General features: G+C 40.4%; 1 protein-coding gene across 1 annotated transcript; it reads right to left on the bottom strand.

Annotated features, from left to right (window-relative positions):
* Positions 1–566: 566 nt before the first annotated feature.
* LOC144689328 (fibroblast growth factor 9-like) lies at positions 567–10,468 on the bottom strand. The gene is made up of 3 exons (XM_078556397.1): positions 10,195–10,468; positions 8,485–8,588; positions 567–1,769 (listed from the first exon to the last, which is right to left on the bottom strand). Exons 1-3 carry the CDS (start codon positions 10,466–10,468, stop codon positions 1,524–1,526), a joined length of 624 nt encoding a protein of 207 aa, XP_078412523.1. The 3' UTR covers positions 567–1,523.
* Positions 10,469–23,213: the final 12,745 nt, after the last annotated feature.

Consider the following 23,213-nt stretch of genomic DNA (forward strand, 5'->3'; position numbering starts at 1 on the left):
GCTAAAATGACTTAAGTACCTACTGTATAAACTCAAAATCTACGTACACAAAGATACATTAACCATCGACATTTATTTTCATTTTATCCTTGTTTGAGTAGATGCTAACTTAGGTATTCACAAGATGTGGAAAACTGTAAACATTTTAAAATATTCAGTGCCTCTCTATCTGGTATCCCTTTCAAAGGTAGAGTTGGTTTACAGCCAAATGTAAAAATGGGTCAGACAGATATTTCAAGCAAGGCAAGTAATATTCATTTTACCAACTCACTAATCATTGCTCATTGTTTAAAAATGGAGAACAGTGCTGTAAGTGTGATGTATCAACTATGAGAAAAATATACTTTCATTGCTGCCATTCAACTTAAGTGTGTTAAAAACTATTTAGAACACAACTATTAACTAAATCCATCCCACTTGATCTATAACAGGTAAGGTCTCAATTCAACAAAATGCTGGAAAAGTTGGATGGCCTTATAGTATTACTCAATCCTAAAACCTTAATCATGAAACTATTGTTCTTTCATTGTTAGATCTTAAGATGAAAGAAGACACTGTGTCGGTGAAACATTTTGAATACTTTAATTCCCTTTTAAATGCGTACTGCATTCAGTACAGAACTGGAAAGGATTCTTTATATAAAAAAAAAGAAACTGATGCTTCTCTCATGGTACAGTCAAGAGACATCTACATATAGATTATTATAGATAATAAAAAATGCTCCTTGAAAAGAAAGTCTATGAAAAGTACATTTTGTTTCATTATGCAGAAGTCACTGCTTGCATTGAGAGAGCCCTCTGAGTGAATATTGGCACAGTTCATTTTGTTTTTCTTATCTCACCTGTACATTTCTCAGTAAAAATAAACTCTGCTTAATAAATAATTATATAAAATAAATATATGTGATTTGAAATTGTATAAATACATCCATCCCAAAAGAACTGTATAAAGACTCCTGTCCAACGTTGCCCAAGACAATGTGAGCTTAAGTTCTGCCCATCATTTTTTGATGGAGGTCATACCAATGTGCTATAGGTAACTCTTTCATTGTTCTGGTACTCTGTGATAAGAATAAAAGGTCTAGTGGTCTTCATATTGAATATTTTGGATGACGCTTTGTTCTATCTGCATCAAGCCCAGGTGGTGTTTTTCCACAGTTACATGAAGGGACATTTTTGTGGCACTACTATGTCAATTTAACTTGCATCCCAGAGAGAAGGCACCAGCAGCACCATAGATTAAAGTCCTAGATCGAAACATGCAACTTCCCTTCATCTGCTGCTATAATATAACATTACTGATGTCAATAAGTTGTGAACTCATAGTTTTGAGGTGTAAAATCCTGAACAGGTAATTGCATATTTGAAGTGCTTCTCATTTGAAGAATCTAAGGCCACATCTCTGACTAGACATCCTTTTCAATCCATTCTCCCAACTGCTTGCAGCTGTAGGATGCTGATGTTCTACATCCTTGTTTCTGTAAAGAGCAGGATAAATAATTCTTCTTCAGATGTTGAACAGCTTCAACTATATCCTAATAAATCTCTATAGAGGTCGGGGACTTTCTCAGGATCCACAGGTCTTGGCAAGAAATGTGTAAACTTCTGATGTCTTTTGGATCTACTCCCATCTCTTGGAGATCCATCTTTATTGAGTGCAACGAAATATCGTCGTCCTGTATCATTGTGTTTATACAGATTTGAAGAATATGTGTTGTACCAATTTTCTTCAAATTGCTCTCTAAAGATGCATTCTGCTGTCAATTTTTCCTAAAAGAAAAATAATAGAAAATGAAGACATGTAATATAACTGCAAATAATTAGTAGGATAAAATAGTAATTCTTTACAATTTTCTGTAAGATTATAAAAATGATCGATTACTGTATCTTGGCTATGTTTGCAAATTTACTTCAAAGATAACAGCGTGTTTCAGAATATGAAATATCTATGTGAATATAGACGTGTTTGCAGGTATAAAGACTCATCATATGCACACAAATTGTTTCAGTGGAATAAATTTTATATCTCTTTTGATTACCAAGAAAGCAGTATACAGATTCCACAGATAAACAATATTATTCAAATGTTCTTGTTCTTGCACCTGGGAATATTAGATAACTTGGGCATAGTGGTAAAGCAAAATTAAACATGGAGAAGTGCATGCCCATAAGTAAACCTTCTCATTTTTTTTCCCAACAGCTGCTCACAATGCGGCCTCCTCTACATTGGGGATGCTAAATACAGACTGGGTGATTGCTTTGCAGAATACCTTCGCTCAGTCTGCAAGCATGACCCTGACCTACCAGTCACTTTCCATTTCAATTCACCACCTTGCTCTTGTGCTCACATCTCTGTCCTTGGCCTGCTACAATGTTCCAGTGAAACCCAACACAAACTGGAGGAATAGCACCTCAACTTCTGATCAGGCACTTTACAGCCTTCTGGACTTAACATTGAGTTCAACAATTTCAAACCATGAACTCTGTCCTACATTTTGATTCCTCACCCCACTCCCCACATGCAATCCCCCCACCACCCCCACCCCGCAACCCCCAAGTGCCAGTCTGTATCTTATTCTCATATTTTGTTTTCAGAAAGTGCTGAGCCTTGTTCTGCTCTCATGTTTTCAGACCTTTATGCTGTTATTAACACCTGATTTAGTTTTTTAAATCAATCATTACTGTTCCCTTTGTCTTGTGTCCATGACATCTTTGTTATTCAATCTCTCCTGATCTCCAACCTATCCCTGACCTATTTTTCTCCACCTACTCCACACCCACTCTTTTCAACACCATAAACCCATCACATTTCTACCTCTCTTCAGCTCTGAAGAAGTAATATGGGCTCAAAATGTTAACTCTGTTTCTCTCTCTCCATAGATACTGCCAGACCAGCTGAGTTTTTCCAACATTCTTGGTTTTTATTCCATTTCTTTTATTTGTTTTTGGGATGTGGATGGCACTGGCAAGGTTGCATTTATTGGCCTAATGACCCTGACAAGATGGCAGAACTTTTCCTTAAACTGCTGCAGTCCTTGTGATCACAGTGCTGTTACAATATTGACCCATAATAATAAAGAAACAGCGATATGTGTCCAAGACAGGATGGTATTCATACAACATGGCTGTTCCTGTCCTGCTCAATAATAGAGGTCGCAGCGATTGACCATCGATTTAAATTAATGGACAGGAAATCAGGCATGTTTCGATAAGGCATGTAATGCTCTCACTCAATTTTCCTCTATGTACTCTACATAGGCAATGCAATATGCCCATGTGTAGAACCAGAAAAGACTACCTCAACGAATGTCCTTGTTTTGAAAAATAGAAAACCTGTAAGAAGGTGCATCTTATTCACCAGATTTTAGGTATCTTTAATTTCTGATTATGAAATACCAGCATAAAAATCAGCTTGGTTCCCAAAAGTAATGATTACAGCCATTGGGGTGAATGTTACACTTCTCAGTCGGTGGGAGGGGTGGCGGGGGAAGGGGGTGGGAGTCCAACCCAGAAATCTGTGGGTTGCCGACTCCTGCCCCTGCCTATTAAAGACACTGAATAAAGCATCTTGCAGCCAATTAGTGGCTGCCCAGCAGGAAGCCAGCCATCTAGGTAAGGGAAGGATGGGCAGCGCACCCAATCAGGCTTATAGCTAGAAGGACAGGGGAGAGAGGGGTCAGGCCATGAACCAGAGCTCAGTCACGGCCATCTATTTAAAGGCACCCTGGCATGGGTTGGTGGCAGCTGTAGCAGAAGTATTAATTTGGAGGCAGATGTTTTTATATTTTAGTAATTATTGTGCCAGCAGTGCAGCATTCAGGACCCTTGCCAAGGAGGAAAAAACATCTGAGCACATCTGCCCTATTGCCCTTATGAATAATGGCTGTTCAGAGGAAGACTACAGTTATACCCTTTAACTCTGTCTGTCTCTCCACAGAGGCTGTAAGGCCACCATATATCTGGAAGAATGGTGGAAGGAGCTGTGGAGGAGCCCAAATCAAGGGCTGCCCCACAGTTTGATGATGACTCCCTGTGAATCCATCTCCAGACTGTGAATGATCAGCAGGAGGTCCTCATGTCTGCTGACGGGAAGGGGAGACCCTTCACTCTGACCAAAGCTGCCTGGAATTAGGTTGCAGAAGTAACCAGCGGCCGTGAAATCTGAAGGACATGGCTGCAGTGCCATAAGAGGCTCAAATACCTCTTATAATCTGCCAGGGTGAGTGTGTACCCAGTTTGCAAATGAACCTATATGGAAGGATGTGATGTGTGTCAAGTGTAGGATTGCCTAGTGTCTTGGCCAAGTGCACAAAGTGGCATGAGGCAGAAACCGGACTCTGTGTGGCACTGGGATATTCTAGGGGAGCGGTTGGCTTTATGATCTACAACACCTGTTAGTTAGCAAGGATCATTGAGATTGTTGGCTGCTGACAAGGGAAATGTTGGGCACACAATTATAAGCATAATTTTTGCACAGCATATTCATTAAAATGTCCCTTTTTATTTGCAAGAGAAGAGGTAACATAATGCCAGAGAGAGTACCAGAACTAGAGGTGGTCAAGCCGACACGGCCATTTTCACCCCTCTAGAGGAGGAGGTACTGGAGCTGGCAGTGAATCAGTGGGTGAGGTGAGGTTGGAGCATTACCCAGGGTGCTGAGATTCTAAGGGTGCATATCTCTCTTCTGCAAACAAAGTGCTGAAGTGGGGGTGGAGTGAAACTGGGGAAGTCGGCAGGGAGGTAGCATTGATGGGTTTTGACTTTGGAGGCTTGCAGAATTTGGGGACAATCATGTGTCTCAGTGTTGAAGAGGCTGAAGTTTAAACACTGGTTACCTTCTCCGAATGGCATGAGGGTGTTTTTAGGAAGCTTGACTCTGTGCAGTCATGTCAAATGATGATGGTGGCCTTCATACTCCTTGTTTGTTTCCCCCATAGGTGAAACATCAGCAGCTGGATGGACCAATGTTAACATTTGAGAAGGAGGGCAGAGCCTCAGAGGGTTCAGCATCACATCCTTGCTCCGTACCCTGTACTAGTGCAGATACACACACCTTAGTGGGAATGTGCAGGTCAACTCAAAAGAATCCACACACTGGTGAAAGTACATCACAGTCACAAGACCAGCTGTTGGAGACTGAGATGGAGCAGGCCTCTGGCAGTCAGAGGAGCGCTGAAGATGACCTAGATGCTGGACCCCAGGCTGATGACAAATCTCTAGGGTCATCCATCAGGTGGCAGATGCTGGAGATACAGCGCAAGGTACGTAGAGATGTGTCAGAGGTTCCAGAGGGGTTACACACACTGGCACAGACAGTGGAGGAGTCCACACAGACCATGAGTGCTGTGATCAGCCACTCTTCAGAATGCATGGCTTCCTCCATTGAGAGACTGCCGACTGTAATGGAGGGCCAAACCCAGCAGCTCACTGGTGGCATTACTGGGTATGCATTCTGACCAGCACTCCATTGCCTTGCCTCTGAGCTCCGGTGCCCAGAGCCAGGACGAGAGGGGAATGAGGCACCTGGAGTCGCAGCCAGGGCCTGGTTCCTCTCAGGAAAGCAGGGAGGGCCAAATGGACCTCATGGCGATGGATGATGTTCTGCTGTCACCACCAGGGGAGCACTTCTGATGGGAACAGCCTCTCCTCCACCCCTCTGCCATTGACACAAATGCCTTAGAGTGCCACGGTGACAGGTGAGCCTCCTGCCGCTGTGCCAGACCTGCTGAGTTTTTCCAGGTATTTTTGTTTTTGTTTTGGATTTCCAGCATCCGCAGTTTTTTGCTTTGGTCTCATGACACACCTGAATATTGCATCTGACAAAACCTTTATGTAATGATGGGCCACTGGCTGCAAAATCCCATAAAGATGTCAGATAATACCTGGAAGGACCCTGAGGTGGAAAAATTCAAGGCCACAGGCATAGGGAATTCACCAACACAATTTGAGGCAATCTCTCCAACCAACATGTCACACATTGATATAAAAGCAAAAAACTGCAGATGCTGGAAATCCAAAACAAAAACAAAAATACCTGGAAAAACTCATCTTATATTTCACCTCTCTTCTATTTTTACTTAGTTCTGTTAAAGGGTCATTCAGACTTGAAACGTTAACTGTGCTCCTCTCTGCAGATGCTGTCAGACCTGCTGAGTTTTTCCAGGTATTTTTGTTTTTGTCACACATTGATATGGCTATCTCCCTGAAGAGATGCAGTCTTCTCAAGTACTGGTACTCTGACATTTGGAGGTTTGTCATCCTTTGCCAGTATACCCTATTGGCAGGTTAGTGCCTTTGCCTACCTCTGTTTGCCTGCTCCTGTTGTCTCCCCTCTGCAGGTCCTTGCTTAGCAGCAGGTTCCACAACTTTCTGGACCACAGGGCTCACCTATCTATGGCCAGCTTCACTTCTCCTTCTCATCTTCTCCTCCTCACTGGAGGAGGAGCCTCCTCCAGGATGGACAATGCCCATGAGGACACCGATCTCAGGGCCCAAAGTGGGGTGCAGAAAATTCAATTTAGACCTATCTCTAGGCAGGGGTAGGAGGCATCAGTCCCAATTTCAACATGTCAAATTCTCCCCATTGTTGTGGGCATACTGTTGACAATGACCTAGCATGTTATTTTTGTTTTCCTTCCAAAAGTACAGTTGTTAATGTGACATTAGCTGCATTAATTTGTTGTGCCAAACCTTGGTCAATAATGAGGCAATCCTTCTAAAAACCTGAGCACAATAATAAACCTATATTCAGTCATGAAAACCTAATTCATTTAGATAGCTTTATTCTTGTCTTTGGAACATTATTTTTATGTTTAGTGTTGAATAGACTGACATAAAATGACCAATTCTTACATCGATATACTATGCAAAATTATATTTCTTTCTTTAGAAAGAAAGAGTTCCTAATGGGTCAGAGAGCACTGCCAGGAGCAACCATAGGGAAGTTGTCATTTAGGCACCACCTGCTGGAACTTAAGTCCATGACAGGAAAAAATGTGTCGATAATAATTGGATTGTCAATAAATGAAAATACTTTAGCTTGGAATCAACTTTCCATTCTATGAATTAATTATCCACATCATATATTTATTTTAGGCCATTAATTGCTGCAATAGTTTTAATAAATTAAATTAATCTACTGTTTCAAATGCAATACTAATCCTACTATGTTTATCTAATTACAAACAAGTTTACCATTTTAATATGACAAGTTTGGTGCACATTAATTTACCTTCATAATACAGAAATAGTCACCAAACAGGAAATGTAATTGCAAAATGTAATGATCACTTTAACAATCCACTTCCTGCTAATATTCCACTTTGGTGTATTTCTTTATAACTCAGATTACATTAATTACAACAACAATGCTAACAGCCTGCCAGTCTCCTTGCATTCAGTAACAGCATTAGGAACTCAATTCAGCTGCAGAACAGATTATATGTAGTGCCAGGCTCCACCTCCCTGTATTATTCCCTAATCAGATTCTCAGACCACCCACTGCACTAATTATGTTATTTTGTTTCCAAAATGATCTATGCTTACTATCTATCTGAGTGAGATTGCTTAATTAGTATTAATTAGTATTGAATTTTAAAGTTTGTAGGCTTGTGTTGCATGAGTGGAGCAGGCTTGATGGGCTGACTGGCCTTCTCCTGCTCCTATGTTCCTACGTTTCTTTGACAGCTGGGTTAAAACTGCAATGTATTAGGTGTATAGTAAGATCCTTAAAACAGCAATTATCTGACAGTTTGATTCTGGATAGTTATAAAATGAATCTAGAAATTAAAACTCCAAATCAAAAGCAAAACTTGCAATGCAACCATTCGTAGAGTACATATTGAATCTGCAGGAGCTTAAACTTTCCTTTTCATAGCAAAATTAAAGCAGCATTGTCAAGCCAGATTAATCCTAGTTGTCCCAGGAATTGACCCTTCCTAGCAATTCCCCAGCAAGACCCAATCTCCATTTAGCAGGTAAACTAGACAAAGACAGGAAAAAATTTAAAATCGTATTTTAAAAAAATACAATTGCTCAGTTTGATGTTTTTGAAGGTATTTGAGAAACTAACGTAAATATGTTTTTATGCAAACTAAAATCTGAATAACAATAGCTTTTGAAAAGCTATGAGCATGAACACAGAAGCTCCTTTATATTACACCAGTATTTATTGTTTAACTCAAAGTGATAAAAAAAATCATTTTTGGATATATGATAATATATAAATCTTGATGCTTTTTGACTAATAGTTCCAGGATTGAAGGTCCTCTTGTATTCTTCCTCTAATATAATCACTAAAATATTTCAGTATTCATAAGCAGCAAGTTTGAAAACGGATAGGGTCGTGTTACGCATTTATGGCATTACCATACAGGTTTAACTCGTACAAGAATTGTTACAAAATGTTCACACTACAATATTAAATGTAATTATTTTTTCCTGATATAAACGTTTTAGATCAGTTTGAACACACAGTATTACTTACCGAGCCATACAGTTCTCCTTTATCGTTCATTCCCAGGTACAGACCACTATCCACTCCCCTAATGCTGACCAATCCAACAGCTATACTGATGAACTCCAGAATACCTATAAAACAGAGGGAGGAAAGACTTGAAATTTTGTATTTTCAAAGTAATTTTGAATATGTTAAAAATGAGATGTTTATTTTCGCTAGGCGATGGCACATTCTGCTGCAGTACTTTTGTATTGTACTAACACATAGGAACAACAGGAATAGGATTTTCTTGTGCACTCAGGGTAACAAACACAATGATTTTTTTTTGAAGTGGTTGTATAATTCTGGGATTATAATACACCCAGATAGTCTCTAGAATTTCCGCAGGCGCCTGCCAAAATCTGAAGATGCTTTTGGGCACCGTTCCATATCGCTCTCTTGATAACACAGGGGTTTAGCGCGACAAGAAGAGACTTTTTAGGAATATCGCCATAAGATGCCGGACGGCGGGTTAGAAATGTACGAATTCTAAACCCACGTCCATGCTGCTTACCGGGTCCATTCAGTTGGAGAATCGCCAACTCTGAGAAGTATCCTTGACATTGTGGGTTTGTGGAGCGGGATTGAGGAAGCGAATAGATATATCGTGGACAGGTTATTTTGGTTAAGATCCAAAGATTGGTCAATAAGGTGCTAGGTCCGCAGAGCATGACTTGTTAAGATCGGTACTTGAGAGGCTGGGGAACCCGAGCAGTGACCTAATGCTCGTGGCTCGACACCATTCAGGGTTTCTTAAAATGTTGAAGGTTGTGCTGCTGAGGATCGCACTATTTTGATATCTAAATGTTCTCCGTCTATTACTACAATTCTGCAAGCAGGGCGTTTATTTTGTTCTTGAATAGAGGATCTTATAATTATTTTTGAATTTTGTCCATTCAGTCTTAAAAGTGCCCCAACGACATAGCCACTCGGCGTGGTTAACATATTGCATGTACCTAAGACGCTTGTTGAATTATACCTGTTTGAAAGTGTGATTCATCTCCTGGCCAGACCACATCAGTAAGAAGGGGAATGGGGGCAGAATCAAAGTTAGACGTTTTAAGAGAATGCCTCAAATTGTTTGATGTGCAGCTGAAAGTCTGAATTTTATCTTTTGCACTGATGTCGTGACCCCAGAAAGTTGTTGTTGAAACGGCATGCGAAAATAAAAAGGTAATTGTGATTAACGTATTTGGTGACCGCCATCCTACTGCCCCCCCACCAAAAAAGCCACATTATTCAGTTTGAGGGGGCACATATTTGTACCAGGCAGGGCAAGTATTTCAATGATATTCATCCATTTCAGTCTAGCCTTTTTAACAAGCTAGAGAATTAATCATGAAACATAAATCAAAAATACAGCAGAGTGGCACCAACTTTCTAATTATGCAAATATCCACCCAGCTATTTTAGTCTCCACAAAACCTGCGTACATCGCAAACGATTAATGCATTCCTGCAGAAAGAACTGATGCATGAAAACTGACAGGAACAAATCGGCTAAAAGCCAAAGGTAAGCGAATGGAGATGGCACCAGAGTGGCAAAACCAAAGCAATTTGGATAAACCTATTTCTGATTATGGCCAGTCTTCATCACACCAGTCTTCACCGTTTCAATATTTAGTCACATGCGTGAAGTTTAGTGCGTAAGGAAAACTGAGGAGGATACAGAATTGTTGTTTTTAAAAGGGATACCTACCGAATTGGCTGTGGTCTTGCCTGGTCCCCTGCACTGTTCCGCCTGGAAGGATTTCCAAATGAAAGCCAGTCCTACAGTACAGCTGCCTTCTTCGCAGAATTCCCTGCAAATGCACTAAGTCAGTGGTGGTGCTTCGCGATAGCCTGCTCTCGGTCTGGGCGAGGTGATCGCTGAGGAGGACCGGGGCGTCCGCCGCAGGAAGAAAGAATGGAGCCGCCATGTGTCCAGCATCCAGACCGATCAAGTAGCTCCCGATGTCGGCTAACGGAGCCATGGTGAGCCGCTGACCACAACCAAGAAAACAGTTCAACGCTAGAACAGAAAACGGAAACAAAAATAAAACAAGGCACACCAAATTAAAGGTTACGCCCCTGATTATTTGTCTGCTTTTCACTGAGTGTTGCACTGCCTATTTCAGGCTCTTAAAAGCGCAGAGGCTTAGCGCCGGGAGGAACATATTCTAGTTTGGTGCTGTTATGAAACGGATCAGATTAGCCGACTGTTTATATACATACCGTATGTAAATAAGCCCTCCGGGTGTATGCTAATAAACTCGTCTCATTCAGATCTCCAAAGTTTGTATTTACTTACTTTCAACTGCAGCCCACAACACAACAAAATCTTACACAATGTTCAACACACTAACAGTACAAGTGGAACATTGACAATGCACAAATAAATAATACGTTATGCTCAAAATCTCCGTCCCCACATTTTTTGGTGCTGAAAAGCTGTTGGGAAGCCTTCTCTTACCTTTTGCTCAAGGTAGTAATATATTGGAGTTATTTCCCTGGTCTAAGACATGCATTTTATATAAACATCGGGGAGTTTGATTTAATAAGTACTGCTTGATGTGTGTGCATTACGTGGAACAGGTGCAAGGGACGGTACAAGTGGAGGCGTTACCTGAGACTTGTACCTGCCCAGGCACATTAATGCGTAAAGAAAAACCCCGTGATTTCTGGAACCAAACTTCAATCGCAAATGCAGCAATGATATAATAACATGCTCCAGTGCTGGTAAATAACATGCTGTAGTGTTGGTGAAGCGATTTCTCAAAAACGTAGAAAAACAACTTGAGCCGCGCTCAAATTCTGTACTTCAAGGATTAAAAACACTATATAAACTCCCCTTCTGTATAGGAACACATACTTTTCATTTCGAAGTCGCTTCATTGTTAAAAAGAAAGCTGGATGGACGAATTATTGTGATTTGGCCCTTTATTTACCAGGATCTGGTCTGGAAACAGTCCAGGGGTGTAAGGGTTGGTATCTACATCTATTTATCAGTCGCATGATTCCAGCAAGTGCTGAACCAGAATTCTTAACAAAGAGCCGAAAAAAGAACGGCGGCATGTCCTTTTTGAATCTAAGTACACAGCGTATCAAAAATAGCATCATAATGATTTGAGGCAACAAAAGAAAGGGCACTCTCAGAAACCATTCTAAAATGTTTATTTAATATTTAGAGACTGCTGAAGAACTTAGAGCAATAATCGCCATGGTTCTAATGTCAGCGAAATGGGTCCCTTCTTACTGCGGTCACCTTGGTAATATATATTAACAAGATAAATAACTTCATTGCTTCACTTAATCCACTTGTCAAGAACAATCTTTCCATAGAGCATGATGGCAGATGCCAAAAAACTACTTTAAAGGGTGCGTGTGCGTACGCATCAAACTGGCGATGCTCCAGCAATGGAGATTTCCAACTTAATTATATTTTTTTCTTAAACAGTAATGATGAATTACACCTCAGAACAGGTGTCAGTTGTATTATTGCACTTTGTAAACTATGATGTCATGTTGTGGGACCCGCTAACCGCTATAATTGCAATCTCAAAGCATATCTGTGTCAACATAATAACTGAAATGTTAACACTTCCACTGATCAGCTCTTTGAAATTTCTGTCTGATTGTAGTGTGAAATCAAAGCGAGCAGATCAAAGTTTGGAAAAATCCCATATTCAAACATTACCTTCTCAAAGCAAATTTTATGACTACCTGAAGATTAAGACGCAATGGTAGGTGGTGGGGTTCTTACACGTTGGAGACGATTGTATTCTTAAATATAATGTATCACACATGCAGAGCTCTGTTTGGTGTAGATACAATGTAATCCACAAATTAATGTAACATGCAATATGGGTAATCAATGTTTATTCTCTAGATTGGATGGCACATTGAACATTTTCCAAACTGAATTTAAAAATTGTTCTGGATTGCTTGATTACACAACAAATTATATTTATCTTGGGAATGATGACAAGGCAGTCATTTCGTTGAATGTTTAGATTCCTTCAAATCATCTTCAATCATTCCTGAATGTTATTCCATTTCTAGAGTCTTATGCCAATTTATTTGTGTTTTGGTATGCCAATTACGACACATGATACATGCTGACATTCACAGTCGCGGGCTTAATAATTAAATTAATTAATTCGATTTCTAGAGTGATTATCCAGATTTGATTATCTAGAAATAACATTTCATATAGGATCTATTTTATATGTAATAACGGACAGCCTGGTTAACTTTGGGGGGTACACAACCTGAGTTTGTTTGCATACCAAATTGTACGCATAAACGTCGAACAAAAAGGGAGGGGGCGGGGAAGCGGTGAGGCAGCGGGGAAATCCCTCCATTAAAAATACTGGTTAAGTGTTTTTTTTCTAAATTACTCGGCTGTATTCAAATCAAACGAAGCAGTTGATGGAGCGCAGTATCTGAGCACACATTCGCGGAACTTTTCTGTTACTGATCTCAATGCAAAATGCAGTAATCAGTAAATCTCATGTCTGAACGTAGTGTTCTTCGTTGTCTAGATACCAGTAACCTTTGGTAACACAACCCCTGGATCTTGGCTACTATTACCTATCATGTTTTGTTACATTAGAGGACCAGCATTTTGAAGGCACTTAACGAGGATTGATAATGGTCACTGTTTTTAGATATTCGAGCCTGGCATTGGCATAATCATCTAAATATGATGCAGAACTTTACAGAACGCCAGTTTACTTTGCATGAAATAAAGGACCCAAATCCCCCGTAAATCATACACCAATGTTTGTTTTCTACCGATTATATATAATGCACGTAAAGCTTCTTTTAGCCTCTATTTATGAATTTTTGTTGGTGTCAGGCATGCTGGCGAAGAAACCAACAGTAAGTTACTACAGAAAAATGAAGTTGGAAGCACATGGCATATTCAACATTTGACATTACCAGTGTAAACTTGAAAGGAAGAACTCCAAATTCTGACAAAAGAATAAGCAGCTAGTATAAAAATCAGTAATCTGTGTAAAGAACCAGCACCTTAAGTTGATACAACAGCTCATGTGAAAGTTATGTAATGGTGAGAAGTGATTATTAGAAATTAGTCACTGAGCTCCATCTGATCAGGTATGCAACTCAAATGGAAATATGCAGAAACTTTAGTCGGCATTGTTTGTTTTCATCTTTCCCCATTACTTTTTAACAGTATTCAAAAAAGATTTGGGGAGGGAGGAGAAATGCCAGAATTAGGGGCGGGGGTTAAAGATGATAGTAGAATGGGGGAAAAAAGAGGACATATTGGGAAGATTGTTCAAGTTCAAGGTAAATAAGGCTCCTAGTTCTGATAACTTTCATTCCAAGGTTCTGAAGACATTTGCTGAAATGATGAAAGTTCTCTTGAAGATTTTATTTATATAATCCACAAGATGCAAGGATTGAAAAACAGCAAATCTGACTCTCATCTTAAAAAGAGGGTGAGAGCTGTCAACTTAGGCCACTATCACACACCCATTCTCCCTTGCAAAGCAGTCCTGTAATTGTTAAGCCACTGCTTCCACAGTCTCCAAGTTGTGACCCTCAAGATGTGTCTCCTCTTTCCACACCTATGAAATATTATTTTTATTATTTCATGGAATGTGGGCAACACTGGCTAGGCCAGCATTTATTGTCCACCCCAAATATATTAAAACCAAATTGTGAAGTAGCCATTTAATCATGAGGCACAATGGAATGATTTGAGGGACAAGCGGTGTAATGTGCTCCAAAAATTAAACCAATAACCAAAATAATGAAACCAGTGAACTATTCTTCTGTGATCTATTTAATCTTTATATTGGTGCCACTTCCAGGTGGAGCAACACTAGCTGCTTCAGCAGAGATGGTGGCAAGCTGTTGTATACTCTGTCACATGGATGCTCTCAGAATCAACAACCTCTGGGAGCTGCAGGTCATAAGGGTCCTGTCACTGACTGCTCCTCCTGTACTCCTGCAGAGGCAGTGTGGGCTACCTTGAAGTGTGTCACCATATTGGACATTGGATGAGGAGGTAGCAATGGATGAGACTTGCAGATGTCATGACTCAGGTCTGCACTTCTCTGGCCCAATTTTTGTTCATGGGATGGTGGAATCACTAGGAGGGCCATCATTTGTTGCTCAACATTAATTGGCCTTGAGAAGGTGGTGGTGAGCTGCAGACCTTGTGGTGTAGGTATACCCAAAGTGCTATTAGAAAGGGAGTTCCAGGATTTTGATCCAGCAACAGTGAAGGAACCTCGATATAGTTCCAAGTCAGGGGTGTGTAACTTGGGGGGAAGCTTGCAGGTGCTGCTATTCACATGCATCTGCTGTCCTTGTCCTTCTAGATGTTGGAGTTTGCAGGTTTGGAAGGTGCTGTAGAAGGACACTTGGTAAGTTGCTGCAATGCATCTTGTAGATGGTACAGACTGCTGCCACTGTGCGTCACTGGTGGAGAGGGTGAGTATTTAAGGTGACAAAGAAGTGGGCAAAAGTAGTATTGAGCTTCTTGAATGTTGCTGAAGCTTCACTTATCCAGGCAAATGGAAAGTATCCATGATGAAAAAGGAAGATTTTTTCTCATCAGGTTTAAATCAAGCACAAGCTTTAGCTAAGAGTCTAGTCCTTACATTGAGCCAACATTTTTGTACCTGAGCTTATGTAATATCTAAGGAATGAAGCATCCTTCTGATTTTAGGTGAAGTTTTATATCTTAGAACTGATTTTTCAGCCCCGGCCCTGAAGAAACTCTAGTCATCACAACTGACTCTAATTCTCACTATGTGGTTGACTCTTTACACTCTCTGACGTGGTCCAGCAAACTGGTTACAAATAATCACTTAGTTATTTAAGAATTTAGCTCTCCATCACTTTCTTAGGGTAATTTGGAATTGTCAATAGATGTTGCCTTGGTAACATGCTCCACATCTTGAGTAATAATAATATACATCACAGCTGCAGTTCTTAAGCACAATAACTGAGAGTTAAAGGGGCTGTTTGATGGTTGTTGGATATAACAAGAAAAGTGACCCAGTGGAGCATCATGGTGCCTTGGTAAAATTGAAGTCAATGGGAGTCAAGGGAAAAACTCCCCACTAGAACAAAGGGAGGTTCTTTGTACCTAAATGTGCCACCTCACAATTATCTATAATTTGCCAATTACACATTCATTCTGTAAGTTTATTTTTTGTCTTCCTCTATTTTGTTGCAGTCTTCAACTGTATTAATTAAACCACCCAAACTTTGAAACTATATTTCTAATTCTTGAGACCAAACCATGTATGTAAATAATGAACAAAAATGGTCAAAGCACTGATGCCTATGGAAAACCACTTTCCACCTTTTGCTAGTCTGAGTAATGATCTTTAACACTGCTCTTTGTTTTCTGTTTTGTAGCCAGCTTGCTGTCCATTCTGGCCTTAGTCGTGAGTCCACTATGCAGTGCCTTATCAAAAGCCTTTTGATAATCCAAACCCCTCATACATTATGCTTTATACTACTTCTCAAAAGTGTTCAATAAGATTGGTCAAGTATGACTTTCCCTTTGAAATCTGTGCTGACTATTGTTCATTATGTGATCAGTTTCTAATTGTTTTTATATTGCATCTTCTTTGAGTAAGGATTCCATTATTTTTTTCTACCACAGCATTAAACTAAATGGTCTACAGTTCCTTGGACTTGTTCTATCCCCTTAAATATAGTAATCGCCATTAGCTATCACCAGCTCAATGGCATTCCCTTTTCAAATGAACATATACATGTATATGTAATAATATCTCTACTAGTTCTTTCTTAATTGATTTTAATATACATAGTACAGTCCATCTGAATCAGTGTTTTTATCATCACTAAGTTTGATTAGTTTATTAATTATCTCACCCTCTTCCATCTTAAATATCTTTAATCATTTTTGATCTCTTCTTCTAATGTCATGTCTAGCATGTTAGTCTCCCTGGTAAATAGCAAGGTTAAGTAATAATTTAATATTTTTGACATTTTGCTGCCATTACCCTTGAACCTATCATGTATCTTTTAGTGGCCCTATCCTATTCTGATTTTTCTTCTGTTATTTATGTGTCTGTAGAATACTTTACCATTTATTTTTTTGATCCTTGATGAATTAGCTTTGTAATTTCTCGTTACCTTCCTATTTTTTATTTTGTTTCCTAGCCTTTTCATATTTCCACCTGCCATCCTTCCCTTTGGGGTCTATGCACTTTGTGCATATCTTTCTCTTCAGTTTCAGTTTGTTCTTATTTCCTTATTCATCCATGGTATGAAAACTGATTAGTTTTTCTTGCTTTTTAGTGGGATAAATGTCTCCTGGACTCTACTGATTACCATTTTTAATGTGATCTACTATTTTGTCAGTAATTTTTTTCCCTTTTTAATTTTCTTACAGTAGTTCCATTCTTATCTCCTTAAAATCATCCTTTATCTACCAATTTATTACTTTGATCTTTGTCTTACTTATGTCCTTCTCAATCTTTATCTTAAACATTAGTTTCCCTAAAACCTTCCATGGTTATTATGCTATGTCTTTTACTCATTTTATGTACTTACTTACATATTTCTTCCTCCACCTCCTTTCAACTATTAGCACATCTGTAGAATAGCCTTATTAGCATGAATGATCTCTTCTTATCCTTTATTTCAAATCATTTGGATTCTGTTTCTACCCTTTTGTTAGTTATGTCTTTTTTTCTACTGCCATTATGTTATCTCTTGTGAGTTACCCTACACCTACATTCTTTCTTCCCCATCTTTTCTGATTATGCTATAACCCACAAATATAGTTGCTAGTCCTATTTGTTATAGAATCATGTTTAAGGTATTCCTACTATATCTGGTTCTCTGTTATGGATCATTGCTTCAATTTTTTTAACAGTGATCTAAAACTTCCATTTCATAACTGTATTTTTTCCCTGACCATTTATGTCACCCTTGTTCCTTACCTTGGTCTGATCTTTACTCCAACCTCCTATCTGTTTTATCTTCAGATTTAGGCTATTTTCACCAGGTTTCCTACCCCCACCATTTTACCAGGTTAAAGTCCTATTGACAGCCCTATTTATTCTTTCCTCTAGAACAATAGAACACTGGTCCCACTCCAATTCAGGGAATCCTGTCCCACCAGTACAGCTCCTTCCTGTCCCTGTACTAGTTCCAATGTTCCATGAAATGAAACCCCTCCTTCCCACTCTAGTCTTTCAGACACACACTGTTTCTTGATCTTCCTATGTTTATGCCAATTATCACATGCTTGGGTAGTAATCCCGAGATTACCACCAGTGAGGTCCATTTTTTAAAATTTATTTGCTAACTTCTGATAATCACTTAGCAGGTGCTTTTCCCTTTAATTCCCTGTGCCATTGGTTCAACAAGGACCATGACAGCAGAATCTCCCCCCCTCACTTTCCAACTTCCTCTCCTGTTGCTATGTGATATGCTTTCCTTTTGTACCAGCTAGGCAACACATCATTCTGTACTCACGGTGATGTCTATTCCCTGAATGATCAAATCCCTTATTACTACAACCTTCCTGTTCTTCTCTTTCCCTCTTGTGCAATCCCCCACTCTTGTTCCCATGGTATCATAGTTAGCAATCTGACTGTCCACCTCACAGCCTGCAACTTTATGCTCACAGGTAGCAAGTACAATATACCTGTTGGACTGGAGAAGTGTCTATTGGGCCTCCTTCTCTATCTCCCCTTGGTTCCCTTTTCCCTGCTGACTAAGAATCACTCTTTTCCCTTCCTTCGCCTGTGTTTTCCTCTGAGGTGTGCCTGCATTCTGGAGATAGCTGTACAAAAATCCCTCCCCATTGCTTATGTATTCGAGTGCCTCTGGCTCACACACATGCTCAAAGATTCTTTTCCTGTGTGTCTCAAAGTCAAGATACTTTTTTTTATTCATTCATGGGATGTGGGCATCGCAGGCTAGGCCAGCATTTATTGCCCATCCCTAACTGCCCTTGAGAAGGTGGCAGTAAGCTGCCTTCTTGAACCGCTGCAGTCCATGTGGTGTAGGTACACCTAAAGCGCTGTTTGGGAGAGAGTTCCATGACTTTGACCCAGCGATAGTGAAGGAATGGCAATATATCTCTGAGTCAGGATGGTGAGTGGCTTGGAGGGGAACTTCCAGGTGGTGGGGTTCCCATGTGTCTGCTGCCCTTGTCCTTCTAGATGGTAGCGGTCGTGGGTTTGAAAGGTGCTGTCTAAGGAGCCTTGGTGAGTTCCTGCATTGCATCTTGTAGATGGTACACACTGCTGCCGCTGTGCGCCGGTGGTGGAGGGAGTGAATGTTTGTTTCTGGGGTGCCAATGAAGCAGGCTGCGTTGTCCTGGGGGGTGTCAAGCTTCTTGAGTGTTGTTGGAGCTGTACTCATCCAAGCAAGTGGGGAGTATTCCATCACACTCCCAACTTGTGCCTTGTAGATGGTGGACAGGCTTGGGGAGTCAGGAGGTGAGTTGCTCGCCACAGGATTCCTAGACCCTGACCTGCTCTTGTAGCCACAGTATTTATATGGTTGGTCCAGTTCAGTTTCTGATCAATGGTTACCCCCAGGATGTTGTTAGTGGGGGATTCGGTGATGGTAATACCATTGAACGTCAAGGACAGATGGTTAGATTCTCTCTTGTTAGAAATGAACATTGCCTGACATTTGTGTGGCATGAATGTTACTTGCCACTTGTCAGTCCAAGTCTAAATATTGTCCAGGTCTTGCTGCATTTGGACATGGACTGCTTCAGTAACAGAGGAGTCGCGAATGGTGCTGAACATTGTGCAATCATCAGTGAACATCCCCACTTCTGACCTTATGATGGAAAGAAGGCAAGATGAAGCAGCTGAAGATGGTTGGGCCTAGGGCACTATTCTGAGGAACTCCTGCAGTGATGTCCTAGAACTAAGATGATTGACCTCCAATCATCTTGCTTTCTGCTAGGTATGACTCCAAGCAACGGAGATTTTTCCCCCTGATTCCCATTGACTCCAGTTTTGCTAGGGCTCCTTGATGCCACACTCAGTCAAATGCTGCCTTGATGTCAAGGGCAGTCACTCCCACCTCACCTCTGGAGTTCATCTGTTTTGCCCATGTTTGAACCAAGGCTGTAATGAGGTCAGAAGTTGAGTGACCCTGGCGGAGCGCAAACTGCAGATCTGCCAATTCGGGACAATCTTGTTGTTCACTAACCCTCACATATCGCTATTCCTGCTCACAAATGTACTTCTACTTCTAGTTTTTCATTTATGAAATGTGGGCATCTCTGGCAAGGACAGCATATATTGCCCATCCCTAATTGCCCTTTAGAAGCTGCTGGTGAGTCACTTTCTTGAAACTCTGTGGTCTGTATGCTAAAGGTACTTGCAATTAGCTTTAGGAAAGAAGTTCCAGGATTTTCACTCAGTGACAATGGAGGAACGATGATATATTTCCAAAGCAAAATGGTATGTGACTTGGAAGGGAACTTGCAGGTGGTGGTGTTCCCATGCACCTGCTATCCTTATTCTCCTGGATGGTAATATTCACAGGTTTGGCAGGTGCGTTTGAAGTAACCATTGCAAATTTATGCAGTGCATCTTATCGGTGGGACACATCACAGACATAGAATGCCAATGGTGGAGGGAGTGAATGTTTAAGGTGGTGAAAGGATCAAGCAGCCTACTTTGTTCTGGATGGTTTTAAGATTCTTGATTGTTGTTGGAGCTGCACTTCTGACTTGTGCCTTGTAGATGGTAGAAAGGGTTTGGGGAGTCTGGAGATGAGTCTCTAACCACAGAATTACGAGGTGCTGACCTGGTCCTGTAGCCACAAGATTCATGTTGCTGGTCCAGTAAAGTTTATAGTCAATGGTGGCCCCCAGCATATTGACAGTGAAGGTTTTGACAATGATAATGCCATTGAATACCAAGAGGAGGTGGTTAGACTCTCTTTTGTTAGAGATGGTCATTACCTAGCACTTGTGTGACACAAATGTTTATTGTCACTTATCAGGTCAAAGCTGGATGTTGTTCAGGTCTTGCTGCATGCAAGCATGGACTGCTTCAGTGCCTGAGGAGCTGCAAATGGAACTGAACACTGTGCAATCATCACCAAACATTCCCACTTCCGAACTTATGATGGAGAGAAGGCCATTGATGAAGCAACTGAAATTAGTTTGGCCTAGGACTCTAAACTGAGGAACAATCTGCAGCGATGTCCTGGGACTCCAACAACCACAACCACCTTCCTTTGTGCTAAGTATGACTCCAGTTAGTGGGAAATTATTTTTCCCCTGATTCCCACCGACTTCTATTTTGCCAGGGCTCCTTGATGCTACCATCTGTCAAATACTGCCTTGAAATCAAGAGCAGCCACTGTCAACTCTGAAATTCGGCTCTTTCATCCATGTTTAAACTTGACTGTAGTGGGATCAGGAACTAAATGATCTTGTTAGAATCCAAACTGAACATCAGCGAACAAGTTATTGCTGAGTAAATGTCACTTGATAGCACTGTCAATGACAGCTTCCATCACTTTACTGATGGTTGAAGGTAGACTGATGGGACAATAATTGGCTGGATTGGATTTGCGCTGCTTTTGTGGATAGGACATAATAGAGAATTTTCCACTTTGCTGGATGAACGCCAGCATTGTAACTATACTGGAACAGCTTTGTAAGAGACACAGCTAGTTCTGAAGCACAAGTCTTCAGCACTGCAGTCAGGAAGTTGTCGGGCCTATAGTTTTTGTTGTATCCAATGCTTTCAGCCATTTCTTGATATCGCATGGAGTGAGTCAAATTGACTGAAGACTGACATCCATGATGGTGGGGACCTCAGAAGTAGGCCAAGGCAGATTATCCGTTCAGCTCTTGTGGTTAAACGCGGCTCTAGATATAATACAATTATTTGAGATCTAAGTTATGTTTAGATATTTGGATTTAGCCTGATTTCAGATTATTTTGTAGCTAATTAGCCTTGTTTTCTATTGTATTATTTATTTTATTATTTTCTTAACTCCTTACATAGAATTGCATAGAATATAAGCACACAAACTGGCCATTTGATCCAAACAGTCCATGCCAGCATTTATGCTCCGCTTCAGCATCCTCCTATCTTTCCTCATCTAATTCATTCGGCATAACCGTCTATTTCCTTCGCCATCGTTTCCCATTAAAAGCATCTATACTCTTCTTATCAACCATTCCTTATGGTAGTAACTTCCACATTCCACCGTCTCTGGGTAAAAATATTTCTTCTGATGTCCTGTTTGACTTATTGGTGAATATCTTATATTGATGGCCTCTAGTTTTGCTCTTCCCCACAAGAGGTGGAAACACTCTCTCTCTGTCTACTATATCAAAACCCTGAATAATTTTGAAGACCTCTCTAAGGTCACACCTTCACTTTTCAAAAAAAGAGAGACTCGACCTTTTCATCCTTTCCTGCTAGGACTCACTTCGATACTTCTGGTAAAATCCTATTTATTATTATTATCATATTTTAATTAAATTAAAAATCTTTGTTAGTAGCCTGCATTTAATTAATTTAAATTTTATTTTAAATGTTAATATTAATTTAATTTTAATTTGAAATAATAGAATCATAGAATGGTTACAGCACAGAAGAAAGCCATTCAGCTCATCATGTTCAGCTTTCTGCAAGAGCAACTCACCTCATCCCTCTGCCCTCCCTTTTCCCTGCAGCGCTGCAAATATTTTCACTTCAGATAATTACCCAATTCTTTTTTAAGGCCTTGATTGAATCTGCATTCACCACACTCTCAGGCATTGCATTTCCATATTCTAACCACGTGATAAAAATATTTTCCTCATGTCCCCTTTGTTTCTTTTACCATTCACCTTAAATCGGTGTCCTTGGTTCATCATCATTCCACCAATGGGAAAAATTCCTCCCCATCCACTCTGTCCAGACCCCTCATGATTTTGAACACCCCTATCAGATCTCTTCTTAATCTTTTCTTCTCCAAAGATAACAGCCCCAACTTCTCCAATCTATCCATGTAACTGAAGTTCCTCACCTTTGGAACCATTCTTCTGAATATTTGCTGCACCATCTCTAATGCCTTCACATCCTTCCTAAAATGTTGTGCCCAGAACTGGACACAATACTCCAGCTGAGGCTGAAACAGTATCTTACCACAAATTTATCATAACTTCCTTGCTTTAGCATTGAATGCCCCTATTTATGAAGCCCAGGATCCTGTATGCTTTATTAACTGGTTTCTCAACCTGCTCTGCCACCTTCAATGATTTGTGCACGTACACACCCAGGTCCCTATGCTCCTACACCTCCTTTAGAATTGCACCCTTTAGTTTATATTACCTCTCATCTCTCTTCCTGCCAAAATGAATAACTTTACACTTTCTTGCATTCAATTTCATCTGCCACCTTTCCGTCCATTTCACAACCTGTCTATCTCCTCTTGAAGTTTATTACTATCCTCCTTAAAGTTCACAATACTTTCAAGTTTTGTGTCATCCGCAAATTTTGAAATTGTGCCCTTTACATCCAAGTCTAGGCCATTAATATAGATCAAGAAAAACAGTGGCCCTAACACCGACTCCTGGGGAACCCCACAATAAACCATCCTCCAGTTCAAAAAATGAACATTCAGCATGATTGAGTAGTCCATGCAGGCCTTGACCACACCATGCACGCTCTGGATGCCAACATGACTGCCATGTTAAATAGGATAACTGACAACTTGGCTTTGGTCTGTTCCAAG

The sequence above is a fragment of the Cetorhinus maximus genome, chromosome 1 (assembly GCF_964194155.1).
Source record: "Cetorhinus maximus chromosome 1, sCetMax3.hap1.1, whole genome shotgun sequence".
Lineage (NCBI taxonomy): Eukaryota > Metazoa > Chordata > Chondrichthyes > Lamniformes > Cetorhinidae > Cetorhinus > Cetorhinus maximus.